Here is an 18846-nt window from a genome sequence, read left to right on the forward strand (position 1 = left end):
CCTGGAGCTGCTGATGGGTCTGGAATGGTCCTGCTGGAGCCGCTGTAGGAAAGGTCTCCCCAGCAATTCCAGCCAGGGTCGGAGCAGGAGGTGACACCCCCTGTGCTGGGGCTCACGCAGTGAGGGGGAACATAACAGCAGAAAGGATTTTTGCCACTTCCAAAGGATTTCGGGGACTTTTGTGCAAGGAGATGGAGCCTGAATAGGAGAGAGGGGACACAGCATGGATTAGCTGGAGAGCTTTCCGGGCTGGCGTTATTCCCTGTGGAAGCAGAGGCTCCCAGCAGGATTCCCTGGTGCCCCAGCCAGGTGTGGGCCGGGGGCGCTTCCCTGGCGGTGCGGGGAACCCGGGATGTGCGGGAGGCGCCCGTCTGCATCCCATGGACATTGGCATTCCCTAAATCCCGGCATTCCCTAAATCCCGGCATCCCCTGCAGAGCTGCCTGAGCCAGCCCCGATCCCAAATCCCATGGGCAGCCGGGATCAGGGTCCCTGGGGAGCCTCGGCAGCCCCCGATGCACTCGGCAGAGCAGTGTCTGTCCTTCTGGCAGAGAGAAAGCCTGGAATTCCTCCAGTGGGACTCCTGTCCCCTGCTAGCGATGGACACGGGCAGGGATGAGGCTGTGGGATGGTGCAGGAGCCAGCTGGGACAGTGCCAGCCCCAGCCCTTTATTTCCTGATAAACCTAAAATTTATCAGCTGATAACACGAGGGAAAAAATTCTGTGACCTTGTGTGGGTTCCACGAGGTGCAGGTAACTCGGAGGTGCTCATAACTCCAGGTTTTGCTGCCATTAATTAATTTTAAAATTTAAAATTTCATTTCCACAAGTTACTGGGCACTAACACTGCTCTTTTTTTCTGTTCTTTCCAGAGGGTCACCGGACAGGGATGGCATCGTGAGTATTGCCCAGTGTCACCTCCCCTTCCACCACCATCAGCATTTGTGAGCAGCTTTCTGTTTAATATAGAAAATAAACCTTTAAAAAAAGGCAAATTCCAGTTTTCCTATAAAAATACCAACAGAGGGAGGCCTGAGGAGTGCCAGGGGCAGAGGGAGCAGGTGTCCTGCTAAAGCCCAGCTCCTCATCCTCGTTTCCACCCCTGCTAATTGGCTTGGGCCAGATTTGCTGCCTGAGGAGTTCATTGCCAGAGCAGCTGTTTCCAACCTCTATTTTTATTTTCTATATTAACCTGAAAACCAGGAGATGTTTGTGGTTTGTTGGTTTGTTTTTGTTTTTTAATTATTGCTGCTTTTATTCCTGGTGTTAGACTGAAATGTCCCTGCTAGAGCTGGGTAGGAGATGGGCCCTGTCTCCTTTAGTGTTTGATATAAAAAATATTCTGGGTTCAGACTGGGCTTTATTTCTTCAGCAAAACCAGATTTTAGAATTTCACCTCAAAATAAAGATGAGCCCCTTGTGAGGCACAGCAGGGAAAGCAGTGCTGGGGTATCTTTTAAAAAGATAAAAATTTGGGGGGCAAGCTGCTCCTTGCAAGAAATCATCTTATTTTACCCCCAGTCTGACCCAAAATCCTTGGCTTTGGGCACTCCCTGTGTTTTTAAGCTGCTTGTTAGGAAATAGAGATGAAAGTAAAGGTAGTTCCTTCAGCAGGGCTCTATTCAGCAGAGATAAATTAATAAAGAGCAGGCTTAGGCTGGATCAATTAATAAATAGCAGGTTGAGGTGGGATAAATTAACAAATAGCAGGTTTAGGCTGGATATCAGGAGGAATTTCTCCACAGAAAGGGTGTTCAGGGAGGTTTGGAGTCCCCATCCCTGGAGGTGTCCACACCTGGATGTGGCACTTGGTGTCAAGGTGGGGATGGACACAGCTTGGGCTGGATGATCCTGGAGGGTTTTTCCAATTTTAGTTCTGGGAGTATCCAGGGAGCACCCCCAGGCTGTTCCCTCTTCCAGCAGAAATCCCATGGGCAGCTTTTCCTCGCCAGGTGTGGGCAGAGGGACCTCAGGTGTCCTCTCCAAGGATGCAGAAATGCAATTTTTAGGGGACAAAACGAAGCTCCTGGAGGTGTTTGAGGCAGAGGGATTGGCCATGGAGACATTTAATATCATTTTTCATCCTCTAGACCCTTTTCCACATCATTTTTGCAGCCACTGGAGTGGCCAGGAGGCAAATCCTGACTGCTGAATAGAGCCCACAGGAAAATCCACCTTCAATCCTGGTGGAGCCACAGCTGAGCCTTCTTTTCCTGACAAATCCGTGTTCTCTGGTTCCTAAAACTTAGTTTTGCACATTTGAAAAGAAAACCCAAAGAAACAGCCAAGGAGCAGCTGTTTTAACCCTTTTTGTGCCACCCCCACCTTGCAGCAGCCCAGCCCTCATCCCAATGATCCAACCTCCAATAGCAAAGCCGAGGGCACGCGGGAAGGAGGAAATAAAAACGGGGTAAGGACAACTGAGCTCGGCCCCCAGCTCCCACAGGGCTGTGGAAAATAGGGAGCCACCCTTGGTTTGGAACCCAGAGCGCAGGAAAATCCATTTAGGGTCAGCCAGGCCCATGGAAATGGGGTTAAATACAAATGGATGGGGGAAAAGCAGGAATCCCCTGGAGCAGCACCCAGAATTCCCACGGAACAGAACCCAGGGGAGGTTTTCCCTCCTCAACTGAGCTCCCAAGGGAGCTGCTCCACCCAGAGCTGCGGAGGTGAGGGGCTGCACACAGCCCTGGATCAGGGAGTGCATCCTGCCAGCCCCTCGGAGGGAGCTGGGGTGGGAATGGTCCCCCTGGAAGCTCAAGGGAGCTGGATTGTCCCATTTAGGTGCCCAAAACCGTGGTGGCTGTGGGAATTTGGGTGGGTTTGGGTGCCCAGAGCCAACCAGGAAAGGGTTCTAGAGGTGAGGGATGCCTGGAGCCTCTTCCAAATGGAATTCCCTCAATGCCAAGCAGCAGTTCCTGTGTGTGTTGGTATTTCATGGCATGGACTCATCCCACTGCTCCATCCCAAATTCACAACGCCTGGCATGTGGGATAACAGGATCTGACTCCTTCCTGGGATTGCTCTTTCTTGGGGAAGGGGTTTTGTCTCCCAGGAAATGTTTCCCCATAAGTTTCCCTGCCTTACTGGCTTTGGGAGCTTCCCAAGGGCTGGAAGATCCCAGCACAGGGAGAATCAGCCCTTTCCTCACTTTTCCCTAAGGAATGTTGGGTGGCCACCTGAGGAGTATTCAAACCCCCACCTCCTTTCATTTCTCTGGGATGGGAGAACCCCAGAGATGGGGAATGCTGTTGGGTTTCTGGTGTGGGATAACAGCATCTGCTATGGGATGTGCTGGGCTCCTGCTTCCTCCATTTGAATCTTGGGAATTTTCCTTTCCAGAAGAAAACCAATGGAGCCCCAAATGGATTTTATGCAGAGATCGACTGGGACAGATATGTAAGTGTCCCCTGGAGCTTCCCTGCCCCAGCTGCATCCCAATGGACCCCCAGGCTCTTCCCACACTCATTTTGGGCTCTTTGGGTGAAACCAGCTCTGTCCAGACCCCAATTCCATACCTGCAGGTCAGCCAGAATTCCCAGGGATGAGGTGGCTCTGGGGAGCCCTGTCCTGGCCCATGGGACGTTGCAGTTTATCCATAGAAAACTTTGATTTCTCAACAAGGATTAAAACATTTCCTTCTGCAAAATGAATCGTGGAATGTGAGGTGCCCTTTGCTCTGTGGGACCCCAGGGGCTTGGGCTGTGCAGGACATCCTTTCCCACAGGAGGGAAGAGCTGCTCCAGCTTTCCAGGAATGAACATTCCTCATTTTTCTGTTGGTTTTGTTTTGTTGCCTATCCAGAACTCCCCTGAGCTGGATGAGGAGGGATACAGCATCCGACCCGAGGAACCAGGATATATCCTTTGGTTTTGGCTTTGCCTCTTGGGTTACAGCCTGTAACAGGAGCTGGGCTCACAGGCAGGCCTCTGGCTCTTTTTATGTCACTGTTAGTATTTATTATTAATTACAATTATTTATTTCCACCTTTTGATTTTCATTTGGAGCTGGCTCTCCACAGATTAAGCTCAATTACCTGAGGCTTTTGAGTTGTCTTTGATTCACTGCTGTGAAATGAGGAGTGGGGGAACATCCCACGGGATGCTCCATGGAGACCAAAATGTCCGTGATTATCCTGAAGAAAAGGAGGATCAGGGAGGAGCTTCTGGCTCTTGTCAAGGAGGGTGGAGCCAGGTGGAGTCAGGATCTGCTCCCAGGGAACAGGGACAGGAGAAGGGCAAACAGCCTCAAGTTCCAGGGGAGGTTTAAGTTGGATATTGGGAAAATTTCTCCATGGGAGAATTTTCTCCATGGAAAAGGCTAGTCAGGCATTGGCACAGCTGCCCAGGGCAGGGGTGGAGTCCCCATGCCTGGAGTGATTTAAAATCCATGTGCATGTGGCACTTGGGGACGTGGCAGTGCTGGGGGATGGTTGGACTGGATCGTCTCATAACCTGAACAATTCCATGAAATCCAGACATGGATTCATAAACCAAACCCCTGGGCTGGATTTATCCCTGAGAGCAGCAGCTCCTCATGCTCTGGCTGCACAGGGACGCAGTAGTGGCAGTCCCAGCACAGGATTATCCCTCCCTTTTGGGATCAGCATTTTGGGATCACTAAATTCCTGCTCTCCAGCAAGCCGGGAACACCGAGGGAAGAAAATTCCTTAACTGAGCTGTACCTACCAAAGGAAAGCACTTCTACTCCTCCAGCGAGTCAGAGGAGGAGGAGGAGGCGCACAAGAAATTCAACATCAAAATCAAGCCCCTGCAGGCCAAGGACGTCCTGCGCAGCGCCGCCACCGTGGACGAGCTCAAAGCCTCCATCGGCAACATTGCACTTTCTCCATCCCCCGTGGTGAGTCCCCCCACTCTTCCCCACTCTTCCCCACTCTTCCCCACTCTTCCCCACTCTTCCCCACTCTTCCCCACTCTTCCCCACTCTTCCCCACTCTTCCCCACTCTTCCCCACTCTTCCCCACTCTTCCCCACTCTTCCCCGGCCTTCCCCGGCCTTCCCCGGCCTTCCCCGGCCTTCCCCGGCCTTCCCCGGCCTTCCCCGGCCTTCCCCGGCCTTCCCCGGCCTTCCCCGGCCTTCCCCGGCCTTCCCCGGCCCCTGGTGTGTCCCAGTGCACCTGGTTTGAAGCTGCCAGATAAATTTGGTGATGTTGGTGCCTTGTGCAGGCTGCCCCAGAGCAGAGGCTGGGCAGAGCTCCAGAATAAAGCAGGGATTTATTCCAAGCATCTCCTCCATGGATCCACCTTGGGCAGCACAAGAGCCCAGCCAGGGCTGCACCCAAGATGAACCAAAATGGCCCCAAAATGCACGGCCGGGCACGGGCTCTGTCCCTGGGATCAGTTCTGCTCCATTTGCATCTTGCAGTTAATTATCCAGCCAAGAGTTTATTATGGCAGCCCCTTTTATAGGGGATTCAAAATTCCTATGGATATCTGATGGGTCAGGATCTCTGCACCACCCAGGTCCTCAGCCCGTGATATTTGCATTTAGGATCAGATGGGGCTGGCTGAGGGTCCTCTGTGTACATTTGAACTCAACCGATCCTTGCCTTGTCTGGGGATTTGCTTTGCTCCTAAGCTGGTGGAGTTTGGGGGTCTGATATGACCAAATTTATCTGGCAGCTGCAAACCAGCTGCACTGTGGTAGTGGTGCTGCACTGGGATCATCCCAAACTCTGTGGGAGCTGATGTCCTACTTGGCTTTGGTGTCCTTATTTTGGGGTCTGGTCTGCAGGTGTTGCTCAAATGTATTGAAATGATGTTTCCAGTACAAAACATCTCGAAAATTCCCTTTCCTGCTCATAAAAGAGATCAGGATGTATCATTCCCTGATTTTTTTATTTTCCCTCTCTTATCCTCATTTTTCAGTGAGGAAAAAGAGGAATTTTCAGTTGTCATCATTCAGGGTCTTGCCCTGATTCCCTAGCCAAGGGAAGCATCTGTGGGGTTTTCCATGGGGTTTTAGAGGGATATTTCCCACCCTGGAGGGGAATCCAGGTTCCTGGAAGGAAAGCTCATTTTTCTTTAGCCCATCCTGGCATAAAGTCTATCCCCCTCTGCTTTTCCTGAGCTTGTTAAGATTCCTGTTGGCTCATCCCAATCTGTTCAGCCATGAAAAGATGGGATTCTGGGCTTTCAGGAGGTTTTGGTGTGGGCTGAAGTGACTTCCCAGACAAAGCTTTCCATGATTTATAAATAACCTGGGTCTGGAGTGTGAATGGCTCTCCAAGCCAAAGTCAAACAAAATCCATGAGCTTTGTTTCTGCTTCCCAACCAGGGAGTCCCTGTTTGTTGGCATTCCAGGATTAGAAATGGCAGCTGGATGCTTTGGGAAGCACAAAAAGAGGGGGGAAAACCCAATCTCAAAAGGAACAATTTAATATTGATGATAATAATATTAGGAAAACCAAATTCTGGTGGAATGTGCATTTTACCAAATAGGACTTTTGTCTCCCTTTTCCCGTGGTGTTTTTCCTGCTGAGGTTGGGGGGTTTGGGGAGGGGTGAGGAGGATCCCAGTGTGGGGTGGGCTGAGGGATTTGGGTGCTGGGCTGGAGGGGATCCCTGGGCTGGGTTGGAGCCTCCCTGGAATGTGCTCAGGGAAAGCCCCCGAGGCTGAGCAGGAGGATCCCAAAGCCAGGACATGCAGCCAAGGGAGCAGATGGGCCAGGAAAGCACCAGAGCCCCGGGCAGGAGCTGCCTGCAGAAACCTGCAGGAATCCCAGGATTCACTGCCAGGCATCCACAGGAATTCCAGGATTCACTGCCAGGTCCCTGCCCTCATCCTGGACTTGTCTTCTCTCCCAAACCAGCCACAAAGCCCTGCTCTGGAACTGCTGGGAAGGAGATCATAAATCCCATGGATTGGGCTGGGAGGGACCTAAAATCCCATCCTATTCCATGGCAGGGACACCTCCCACTGTCCCAGGCTGCTCCAGCCTGGCCTTGGGCACTGCCAGGGATCCAGGGGCAGCCACAGCTGCTCTGGGCATCCAGATGCCTTCTCCATAGTCACCATCATTCCCAGCCCTCTGGACTGGGAGTTCTGGTGCCTTAACTGGGAATGGCCAGCAGGGCCTGTCATGATAAAACAATGGAATTCTTCCCCTAAAATGGCTCAGACACAACTTTTCCATTTCCAAATGCTCCCTCTCCCTCCAGTCTCCCACGTGAGGGGTGAAGCTGGAGCACTCCTGTCCCTCTGCTTTGTCTTTAACCTGACACAAATCTTTGATTCTTCTTTATAAAAAAATCCCTCACCTTCTCATTCCTTCTTTTTTCTCTCTCTCTGCCTCCTTTTAGAGGAAAAGTCCGGTAAGAAATGCAATTTTTATCTCCTGGAATATTTTAACCCAGCTTTGTGTGTGCTCTTGTCCTGTCTCGAGCTGAAATGCCAAAAGCAAATAACAAATCCTGCCCTTCTAGAATGAAGTTTAATTTCCTTTATTGCTGACTTAGAGTGTTTTAAAATAGAATGTGTAAAAATAGAGCTGGGCTTGGCTCTGAGATTGCTTTGGGGATGTAGTTTGAGGTCCAAGAATTTGGACCAGGTGTGTAAGGGCTCGGTTTTACCTGGACTGGGGCACATTCAAAGGGAGAAGAAGGCAGGAAACCCATCCGTGGTGCCACTGGGGTTTCTCCAAGAGAACTCAGCTTCCAGGGGGGAGATCCCCCCATTTCCCAGGCCTCGGGTTCCCCTGGGGGGCTGTCCCAGGGTGGCCCCCAAGGCGTGGTGGTGGCAGCTGGGGCCCTGGGGTGCTGACGTGTCACTCTCTGACCAGGTGTCTCTTCTCTCCCCTCTCGCTGACCGCAGCGGCGCAGCCCGGTAAGAACTGGGAGGGGGGCACGGGGGTCCCTGCTCATACTGGGCTCTGGGGGGGCACAGGGCATGGGGACAGCTGCCAGGGGTGTCACACAGCCCCTTGTGTCACCCCAGTTGTGACCGTGCTCACAGGGGTCCCAGGATGAGGGAAGAGACGAGGATCTGACTCCATGTTTCAGAAGGCTGGGTTATTATTTTATGATATATATTATATTAAAACTATACTAAAAGAATAGAAGAAAGTATTTCATCAGAAGGCTGGCTAAGAATAGAATAAGAAAGAATGATAACAAAGGCTTGTGGCTTGGACAGAGTCTGAGCCAGCTGGGCTGTGATTGGCCATTAATCAGAAACAACCACATGAGCCAATCCCAGACCCACCTGTTGCATTCCACAGCAGCAGATAACCATTGTTTGCATTTTGTTCCTGAGGCCTCTCAGCTTCTCAGGAGGAAAAATCCTAAGGCAAGGATTTTCCATAAGAGATGTCTGAGACACCCAGTGATAGCCCTGAGGGCCCTCAGTGATGGGGATCCCTGGAGACCCCGCTCTGGTTCTGGGGTGTCCCCACTGCCATGGCTGGGAGGGTTTGGCTTCTGCCCCACGAGCCCCTGGCACAGCTGCCCATGGCAGTGCATGTGCCCATTCCCAGCCCCTGTGGAGGTGGCCCTGGGCACAGCAGAGCTGCCAGCGGTGCCTTTGTGTGGCTCAGCAATTTCCTGCAGGGTTTTCTGCTCCCTGGAGCTCAGGCTCCTGCAGGACATGTCCCCTCAGACAGCTCTTGCCACCTCTGCTGGGCTGCTTTGCTCCTGGGGTGACAACTGCCACGCACCCCTGTCCCCATGCATCCCACTGATCCCTGTGTTTCTCCTTCCAGGGGACGATTAAAAGGAATTTATCCAGTAAGTATCTCCTGCAGTCCATAAAACCAGCACTCCTTGCACCTCCTGGGGGGGTTTGGGGAGTGGGGGTGGGAAAAGGAGTGAGTTAAATTTGGTTAAAATGATCCTGGCAGAGCTGGTGGCTCCCAAAAGCTTTCCCTGGAGAAGGTGTGGGGAACATCTGCAGCAGAGCAGTTCCCTGATTCAGCTCTGCACAGAAATAAATCTGTATTTATTAAAAGCAGATTTTTCCTGCCAGAATCCCTGGGACACCAGGTGTGACCCCCCCTGCCAGCAGAGGGTGTGGGGACCAGGGGGCTGCTCTGGGGTGGGAATGGCTCTGACTCTCATCCATGTGTGTCCTGTCCTGTCCCAGGTGAGGAGATCACGCGGCCCCGGCGCTCCACGCCCACGCCAGACCCCGCCAGGTCAGTGCAGGGATGGTCCTGGCTGGGACCATCCCAGGCTCAGGCTCCTCATCCCCACTGGGACTGGGACATTCCCACTTGCACTGTGCTGGATGGGAAGCTGGAGGGGCAGATGGGATTTTGGGAAGGAATTGTTCCCTGGGAGGAGGAGGAATGGAATTCACAGATTTGCTCTGGCTGCCCCCTGGATCCCTGGCAGTGCCCAAGGCCAGGCTGGAGCAGCCTGGGACAGTGGGAGGTGTCCCTGCCATGGCAGGGGTGGCACTGGGTGGGCTCTGAGGTCTTTCCACCCAAAACCATTGCAGGATTTTGGCAGTACTGAGGGGCTGGTGGTGGTTGGGATGCTCAGTGCCCATCCCTGCTCTCCAAGGGCATTCCCTGCTGGAAGCCACCTTCAGCCTGATCCATAGGGAGCAGCTGGCCAAGCTTTGGAGGGGGTGTATTGATTCAGGACAGCAAACATGCAAGTTTTTATGGAATAAAGCCAAATCTCCCTGGGAATGTGCCCTGTGCAGCTCCAGGGGTCGACTCAAGGTGTGTTGGAGCAGAGCATGGCCCAGACCTCAAGTTTTTATTTTTTTAATCCTTTTCCATGAGGTTTTGACTAATCCCAAAGCAACTCGGTGTCCCAGCAGCTGCTGTGGCACCACAGGGTTGGCACAGGGGTGCTGCTCCTTTCCCCCACCTGGAACCCTGTGTTTGGCCAGCTCCTCCTTGGTCTGGGGTAAAAAAAGCCCTCAAAAATATTTGTGTTTGTCTCAGAGACGGGGTGAGAACCCCAAACTTGTCCCTCATGGTTGCCCTGTGCTCCTCTCACCCCACCCTACAAACCTGTCCCTCATGGCCGCTTTGTGCTCTTTCACCCCACAAACCCAAACCTGCCCCTCATGGCTGCCCTGTGCTCTCTCACCGCACAAACCCCACAAACCTGTCCCTCATGGCCGCCCTGTGCTCTCTCACCCCACAAACCCCACAAACCTGTCCCTCATGGCCGCCCTGTGCTCTCTCACCGCACAAACCTCACAAACCCCACAAACCTGCCCCTCATGGCTGCCCTGTGCTCTCTCACCCCACAAACCCCACAAACCTGTCCCTCATGGCTGCCCTGTGCTCTCTCACTCCACAAACCCCACAAACCCGTCCCTCATGGCCGCTTTGTGCTCTCTCACCACACAAACCCCACAAACCTGTCCCTCATGGCTGCCCTGTGCTCTCTCACCGCACAAACCCCACAAACCCCACAAACCTGTCCCTCATGGCTGCCCTGTGCTCTCTCACCGCACAAACCCCACAAACCCCACAAACCTGTCCCTCATGGCTGCCCTGTGCTCTCTCACTGCACAAACCCCACAAACCTGTCCCTCATGGCTGCCCTGTGCTCTCTCCCCACAGCAAGAAGGCCGGGGAGGACCCGGCGGCGCTGGCCCCGCTCTTCGGGCCCCCGCTGGAGTCGGCCTTCGAGGAGCACAAGCTGGATGGTGAGTTTGGGGCATTTGGGACATGGAGGGGGACTTTGGGACAGGGGAGTTTGGAGCCATGGTGGATGAGTTTGGGGACAGGGCAAGGGAGTTTGGGGCTGGTGTGAGGGCATTTGGGGCATGGCAAGTGAGTTTGGGGCCCGGGTGGGTGAGTTTGGGGCCAGGGTGAAGGACTTTGGGGACCTGGTGAGCTTTGGCCCAGGGCATGTGAGTTTGGTGACAGGGCGAGGGAGTTTGGGGCTGGGATGAGGGACTTTGGGGCCATGGTGGGTGACTTTGGGGCCATGGTGGGTGACTTTGGGTCCATGGTGACTTTGGGCCACGGTGGCATCTCCTGTCAGGGACATGGGAAGGTTTTCCAGCCCTGGCAGGGGTGGAGTCCCCGTTCCTGGAGGGATTTCAGAGCTGTGTGGAGGTGGCACTTGGGGACAAGAGCAGGGGTGGAGCTGGCAGTTCCACGGGCTCTGAGGGCTTTTCCAAGCTGGACAATTCCCGGATTCCCAGGTTCTCAGCCCTCCTGCTGCAAGAGGAAGGAGCCCAGGCAGGGGTTGAAGGACAGGTGACCACGTTCAGGGTTAATTCAGGCTGGGTGGAAACACAGCAAGTGCTTAAGTCAATTAGTTAATTATGAGGTCTGGGAGAGATCCTGACAGGGAACAAACAGCTCAAGAATATCAAAACTCAGCATTTTCCAGCCAAACCTTCACCCTGGAGCAGGGGGGTTTAACTCCACCCAGGATTCTGGAGGCAGCTGTTGGACAAGCCTTGCACCCCTCCATGCCTAGGAAATGCCATCTCAAAATGTCATTTTTCCCTCCTTTAACACAGAGACACTTTGCTTCTTTCCAAAGCTGATTTTCCCAGCTTTCCCAAAGCACAGGAGCCTTGCAAGACTTGTTTTCCCCAAAACCAACCCCATCCATGCCCTGGAGCGGGTTCTTCCCAGAGATCTCCTCCTCCTCCTGGAGGGCCACTGCCCTCGTAGCCTCGTTATGTCCTGTCATTAACACCTCCAGTTAATTCTTTTAATCAAAACAACGTTTGGAAGCAGTTCTCTGCACAAAACCTCCAAGAAATCTAAATTATACATGAAAATATCTTCCCCCCCCCACCCCCTTTATTCTCTGGGATTACAATTATCTTTTCATTTTGCTACCTGATGGGTTTTTTTGTTTGCATATCCTAAAATTCCAGACCACTCTGGCCATCAATACAATGTTTTCCTTCCCATAATAAGCCTCCAAATCCATCCCTGGCATTGTTTTGTTTGTCAAGCAGCATAAGTGTCAAACTAATTGCATGTCCTGCTTCAAAATCAGACAGGATTTTAATTATCCACCGTTACAGAACCCCCTGTCCTTAATTAATGAGGTTTCTGTCACTGTCTGGGCCCTCTTTTCCCAGAGCCTCAGTGTCTCATCCGTGTGTTTGGGTGATGGGAAGAAAATATTTGGGTTTTTCATTGTTTTCAAATGTTTATTTTTGATTTTTCAGCTGCTCTGGACCAGCCTGAGATATGGGGGTCAGTCCAGCCCATCAACACAAACGTAGAGTCCCCAAAACTTCCAAGACCTTTTCCAACTGGAAGTAAGTGGCCATGCAAATAAATTAATATATCCAGAAATCAGGCCAAAGATTTGAGCTGTCCTCATCCAGGCTGTGCAGTTCCATGATATTTTAAATTAAAGGGGTTTTTTTTCCCCTTTGTTTGGCTTGGGTGACAGCACTGTGAGGTGGAGGAGGGAGAGGGACTGATAAGGGGTGCAGGGATGGGGTGGATCCTGATCCTGCACGTTCATGCCGAGGTGACTTGGCTGGAAAAGTGGGAAGCACCGGTTTTTCCAGGATAACGTCAGGCAGAGCAGCACAGCCCCAGCCCCGGATTTTTATTGCAGCTTTCCCACCGCCCGGGGCAGCTGCGGAGCCATTTCCTCTGCAGAAATGCCCCTGTAAAGCACAGCTGGTTAATTAGCCGCTGTTAATTAGCCCCAGCGTTCCCGATCCCGGATCCACATCCTGAATCCACTTGGGATGGGCACGGGAGAAAGGCGGAGGCAGCTCCGTGCCTCGGAGGATCCAGGTTTAATTAAAATGCTAATTTAGGGGGTTGAAACAGGAGATGTAAAAAAAGGGGGGAAATTCCATCAAACCCGAGAGAAATGGCTTCCCACTGCCAGAGGGCAGGGAGGGGTGGGTATTGGGAAGGAATTAATGGGATGTTGGGAAGAATTCCTCCTTGTGAGGGTGGGGAGGGATGGGATGGAATCCCCAGAGCAGCTGAGGCTGCCCCTGCATCCCTGGCAGTGCCCAAGGCCGGGCTGGACACCGGGGCTGGGGGCCCATCCCTGCCTTGTCCCCTTTCCCAGGGATCCCGTCTGCCATCCCAGGGGCTGTCCCTGCTGCTCTCCGGCTGAACTCTCCCCTCCCTCTCTGTGCTCTCTTGCAGCCCCTCCGCCGCTCCCCCCGAAGAACATCCCGGCCACGCCGCCGCGCACCGGCTCCCCCCTGCCCCCGGCCATCGGTAACGGCACCGGGGACGCGGGGACCGCCCCGGCTCGGGGGTGGGACAGGGGAACCAGCCCCGGCTCGGGGCTGGCACTGGGCAGGGGACATATCCCATCCCCAGCTCTGGGGGGGACACGTCCCCATCCCTGTGGCTGCATTGTGGGCACAGATTTGGTCCCTGTGCATCCTCTGCCCTTGGAATTCAGAGAATTCCAGACGGGGCTGGGTTGGGAGGAATTTCTGTCCTGTCCCAGGGTGCTCCCAGCCCCAGTGTCCAGCCTGGCCCTGGGTCCAGCCCTGGTGTCTCAGTGGATGCTGCAGTAGAAGCAGCACAAAGATGTTTTTGTCTCCCAAGTCGGTCTCACCCTGGTCAAATTAATGTTCTTTACACCATCCCTGCCTTTGGATCAGTCGCTCTGGGAATGCAGTGCAGGATTAGCCTCAATATCCTGCTGAAAGCTGGGATATATTCCCAGTTCCAGAGCCCTGCACAGCCTGTGCTGAGGAAACCAGAGTTGTGCAGGGTCTGCCGGTGGCAGGAGCTGCTCCTGCATTCCCTGCCCCCAAATCCCTGCTGAGAGGTGGGAAAAGGCCCCCTGATCCTGCAGCCCGGGGCAGGGAAGGGAAGTGGTGCTGGGAATGAGGGACAGCCTGAGGGCAGGGATGGAAAGGTGTTGGATGCAGCCAGAGGACAGCAGGTGCTGCTTCCAAGCATATAATTCATGGTGCTGGCTGGTGCAAAAGCAGGGGCTGAGCAGGGAAGGCTGCACGGGGCCAGCCAGAGCCCCTCGGGGTGAAACCCCTGTGCCACGAGGAGCCCCCTGCTCTGTCCATCCCCATCTCATCCGTGCTCCCAAATCCCGATTTTCCAGGCTGGCAGGGTGTCCATGTCCATCCATCCATTCATTCCCAGCAGCAAATGCCTGATCATTTGCTGGGCTGTGCCTTGTGTATTTGTGGAGCAAGTGGCTGAGGTCTGGTTTTGTCTGGTTCAGCAAATTCCTATTTTATCCCCCCCACCCTAACTGTAGACCCCCAAAACAGAGGAGCAGGGATGGGGTGATGCTGCCACGAGGAGCCCAGAGGGCATTTAGTGTCAGGCTCTCCCTTCCCTGGATGTGAAGTGCTTGGCTGGTGGATCTGTGGTGGTTCTGGAGTCAGCTGGGAATGTTGCTGTGTGGTGGCTCAGTGAGCAGAGCCCTCAAATCCCCTTCTGTGCCTCGAAATCCCCTTCTGTGCCTAAAATCCTGATCAGTTCCTGCTTGTGGCTGGATGCATTCCCTGTGGCTGGAATACACTCCCCGTGTGCATCCTGTGCTGCATGCCCAGACTCCAGCAGTGTCCAACCAGCATGTCTGAATATATGTATTTATACCTGAGTGTTTATAAATATATATATGGAGAGAGTGGGGCGTGCCGGAGCGCTGAGTGCACACCTTTGGTACCTGCTGATAAATCAGAGTTGCTGATAAGGACGTGATGCGGTTTAGAGGACAAAAAAGGCTGTGAATTTGGGATTCTTGCTGTGAGTGCTGGCTCGTGGTGCATGCTCCCTCCTCCAGCCTTTGGATCCCGCGGGATTCATTCCATGTCACACCTGGCTGTGGTGGAAACGTTCTTGCCCATGAATTATATAAATATAGATGAGAAAAGGTGATTGTAGAGCTTCTCCCGTAGAAGTAGAGCCCGTAGCGAGTAGCGCAGCCCTCCTTAGCGCCCGGTGTAAAATAAACCTCCTCTGACCGCAGGAGGGGACCAGGCAGCAGCAGAGCCCAAACGGGACAAACTCCCGTCCATCAATGACTTGGACAGCATTTTTGGCCCCGTGCCGTCCCCCAAATCTGCTGCTGCCACCGCGGAAGACAAGTGGGTCAATTTTTCCGATCAATCCCCGGAGACCGCGCCTCCGGAGCTGTCGCCCCGGGCCAAAGCGCCGTCCCCGGCGGGCAGCCCGGCCAGCGCTCCGGCCGAGCCTCCCCGCCCGCTGCCCTCGCCGCTGCAGCTGGAAGACGCTCCCAAGAAGCTCCCCGAGCAGCCCCACCTTAAGGATGATTCCGCCGAGCCGGTCGCCTCTCCCAAAGATTTTGGGCCGGGCCAGAGAGGGACCCCGCCGCCCCCTCCGCCGCCCACCTACCGCGCGGTGGTGTCGTCCCCCGGACCCGGCGCCGGCACGGGAAGCGCCAGCGGTACGTGCTGAGCTCGGGTGTGCTGCCGTGTGGCCCTGGTGACCCTCCCGCCTGGCTGTGTCCCTCCGGCCGTGCCCTGCTGCCCGCCCGTGTCCTGCACCTCCCGTGTCCTTCTTTCCCGGAGCCCTTCCCGCACCAAACCGGGCGCGGGCTCCTTGTTGGTGGTGTTTGTTTGTTGTTGTTGTTGTTGCTGCGGTTGTGTCCTCCGTGGGGATGGAATGGTTCGGGTACGTGGTCTGAGCGAGCCTCACATCAGGGTCGGGGTGTTTGTTTTTATCGCATCCTCTCATCCCGGTAATTCCCAGCTGGGAATGGTGCTCGGCTCTTCCTGGCTCTGGGCATGGATGGGAGATGTGTTCTGGGCTGAACCTCTCCCCCGGGAGAAGCTGCTGGCTCTGCCTGCCTTCACCTGCTTAATTATGAATGTTCATTAAGGCAAATGAGCCAGGGAGGCTCGGCTTACTCGCACTCCTTGCCTGAGGAGCTGCAGCCTGAGCCTGCTCTTTTAGGGCCTGAGCCCAGCTCAGCCCTGTGCTCCCACCCTGCATCCACCAAAGGTGATTTTTGGGGGCAATCAGGGCCTTGAAGGAACCTGCACTGGTGGTGGGGTGGGAGCGCAGCCCCCCAGCTCCGTGTCTGACCCCTGCCACCTCCTGGTGGGAGCTGGGGCTTTGTGTCACTGCCCGGGGGATTTGTCACCTCCAGGAGGGTGCCCTGAGTGTGGCTGGTGCTGCAGATGTGGCTTTGCTTCAGTGCTGGTGGCTTTTCTGTGCTGGTCCGGGGGGTGGGTAGGGTCTCTGTGGGGGCTGGAACTTCTCCAGGAGCTTCCAGGAGCAGGAAACACCAGGATCCATCCTGCACTGCTTCTCCCAGCTGAGCACAGGATGGAGATATGCCAGGGCCCCCCCTGTGGGGGTGGATGGATGGAGAAGCCTGGCCCAGGAGATCCACAGCCCTGCTCCAGGAACTGCCTCCTGTCTCAGTCTGGGCAGCAATGGGAAATGAATGAAAAAAGCCGCACAAAAATGATGCAAATCCTCCAAAAGCTGCAGCAGGGTCTGCAGCACAGATCCAGTGCCTGTCCCACCCCTCCCACCTTTCCAAGGCTGGGTTTTGGGTGCTGTGGAGCAGAGCCACCCCAGGATCTCCTGCTGCCCTCAGAGCCTGTGGGTGTCACCAAGGCAGGGCTGGGACCTGTGTGGGGTCATGGTGGAAGGGCTGGGTTGGAAGGGATCTCAAAGCTCCTCTTGTTCCAACCCCCTTCCACCACCTCACGCTGCTCCAAGGCCACCATTCCAGCAGATTTCTGATTCCATGCTGGTTTCCACATGCTCTCAGTTTCTGGTTTAAGAAATGTCCATTCCCTGGATGGAAGCCACCATCTGGCTGGGATTTGGCTGCCTGGTAGCCACAGAACCCTCCCTGACACTCAGTCCTGCAAGGTTATTTTCCCTCAATATTTCCTATTTTCTCTGGCTTTTCTTGGGATAAGGAAGGAAAAATTCAAACTTTGGTTCCCAAATTAGGCTTTGAAATAAAAGTGGCTTGAATTTTGGAGTTGTGCAGAGGAATGACTGGAATTTACTCCCTTTAAGCCAGGCCCTCTCTTGTCTGAGCCTGCTCTCCTTCACCTCTTCTTGTTTCTATAAATCCAGCTTTGATCTTTGCTAAATCTGAGTTATCACCCAAAGAACTCAGGAAATTATTCTCTTGTAAGTGGGAAATCATTAAGCTCTCATCTCATCAGTCTGAGCCATGAGCTGCTGAGCCCTATGGAAGCTGGTGACAAACTCTGGCTCAGCTATCCCGGCAATGAGCTCCACGTTCCCTCCCATTCCTGCTGCCCTTCATGGCCGGGTGCCCCCCTGCCCAGCTCCAGGTCTTGCTGGGCTTCTCCTGGAAGGAATTCCTGTGTGTGGGGTGAAGAAGGTTCCTGGCTCGCCCGTGAGGAACGTGTTGGAATTCCCATTTGGTCACAGAAATCCCCCTCTGCAGCAGGGTCTGTGTGAGCCCTGAGCTCAGCTCCCTTTTTCTCCCTTCCAGCAGGTTGGGAGCTGTGCTGTGCTCCCAGCAAATCCCAGAACCTTCCTCTTCCCCCCTTCCCCTCCTTTGCTGGGCCAAAGCTTTGCCCTGTGACGAGGATCTGTTGTATTTGTGGGGTGCCCCGTGGCAGGGAGGAGTGATGAATCTGACTCCATGTTCTCAGAAGGTTAATTTATTATTTTATGATACTATATTACATAAAGAATACTACACTAAACTATACTAAGGAATACAGAGAGGATACTGACAGAAGGTTAAAGAGATAATGAAACTTGTGACTCTCTCCAGAGTCTCAACACAGCTTGACCCTGATTGGCCAATGAGTCAAAACAATTCACATGAAACCAATGAAACCACCCCAGTTGGATAAACAATGTCTAAACACATTCCACATGCGAGCACAACACAGGAGAAGCGAATGAGATCATATTGTTTTCCTTTTTCTCTGAGGCTTCTCAACTTCCCAGGAGAAATCCTGGGCAAAGGGAATTTTTCAGAAAATATGACTGTGACAAGGATCCTTAACTCCCAGTTGTGCCAGCCCTGGAGCAGCGTTCCATCCATCATCCCATCCCTCCTGCCCGTGTTTTTGGGAAAGCCGTACGACGTCAATTTTGCAGAGAGAACCAGGCACAGAGCAGCCCCTGCCAGGAACCCACGGGCATCATCCCTCCTGGAACGTTCCACGCGCAGCAGCTGGGCAGCTCTGGGTTGGGCAGAGCCCGCGGGCACTCACGGCTCCCGTTTGTTCCTTCCTCGCAGGTTCCTCGTCCCCGGCGCGGCCCGGCACGCCGCTGGCCCCGTGTGGCACTCCCCCGCCGCCGCCGCCCCGGCCCCCGTCCCGGCCCAAGCTGCCCCCGGGCAAGCCCCCCGTCGGCGATGTGGTACGTGGGCAGGGGCTGGGGGCACGGCAGGGCGGTGCCGGGGGCGGCGGGTGGCGTTCCCATCTGGAATGGGACAGCGGAGCGGGGCCGGCCGTGGTCACCGGGGGGGCTGGGCTCCTCTGGGATCTGTGGATTCCCCGTGGGAAGGGCTGTGCCACCTCTGATCTGCCAGCCTGGTGATGCCAACCACGGTGCTGGGTCAGGGCAAGGGCTGGGGTGGGAATGTGCCCCGGGAAGGGTCTGGGGGCAGAGCAGTTCCAGCCTCCCCAGGAGCCATGCCAGCGCAGGACTGTCCTGTGTGCCACCCCACGCTGCTCCAGGTAAGGCATGAGGGCTTTGGGGTTGATGCTGATTTGGGTACAAAATGACCCCAAAGGATCCCTGAGGGCCTGGGGAGCTGGCACCTGGTGGGCACTGCTCCCTTCCAATGCCCAGCCCATTCCATCCATGCCACAGCCCCTGGAGCTCCCACCCTCGGTGTGGATGGGTGGGAATCTCCACACTCACCCCCACAGTGGTGGGGATAATCTACTTTCCCAGCTCCAAGCTAAAATGCCTTTGGTACTAAAACAACCCAACTCATTCCAGTTTTTCCTCTGG

At 54.5% G+C, this 18846-nt stretch overlaps 1 protein-coding gene across 1 annotated transcript in view; it reads left to right on the forward strand.

The window, feature by feature from the left end:
* The window catches only part of SGIP1 (SH3GL interacting endocytic adaptor 1), a 54542-nt gene that overhangs the window by 16370 nt on the left and 19326 nt on the right, over nt 1-18846 (forward strand). The window contains exons 3-15 of the mRNA XM_071436938.1: nt 874-898; nt 3344-3400; nt 3806-3860; nt 4686-4861; nt 7322-7333; nt 7833-7844; nt 8719-8743; nt 9099-9150; nt 10543-10628; nt 12123-12215; nt 13075-13149; nt 14882-15319; nt 18125-18246. Coding sequence (XP_071293039.1) covers nt 874-898; nt 3344-3400; nt 3806-3860; nt 4686-4861; nt 7322-7333; nt 7833-7844; nt 8719-8743; nt 9099-9150; nt 10543-10628; nt 12123-12215; nt 13075-13149; nt 14882-15319; nt 18125-18246 — 1228 coding nt within the window. The remainder of the gene's footprint in view (nt 1-873; nt 899-3343; nt 3401-3805; nt 3861-4685; nt 4862-7321; nt 7334-7832; nt 7845-8718; nt 8744-9098; nt 9151-10542; nt 10629-12122; nt 12216-13074; nt 13150-14881; nt 15320-18124; nt 18247-18846) is intronic.

The sequence above is a fragment of the Agelaius tricolor genome, unplaced genomic scaffold, assembly GCF_023055355.1.
Source record: "Agelaius tricolor isolate 1412-34295 unplaced genomic scaffold, bAgeTri1.0.p SCAF_11, whole genome shotgun sequence".
Taxonomy (NCBI): Eukaryota; Metazoa; Chordata; class Aves; order Passeriformes; family Icteridae; genus Agelaius; species Agelaius tricolor.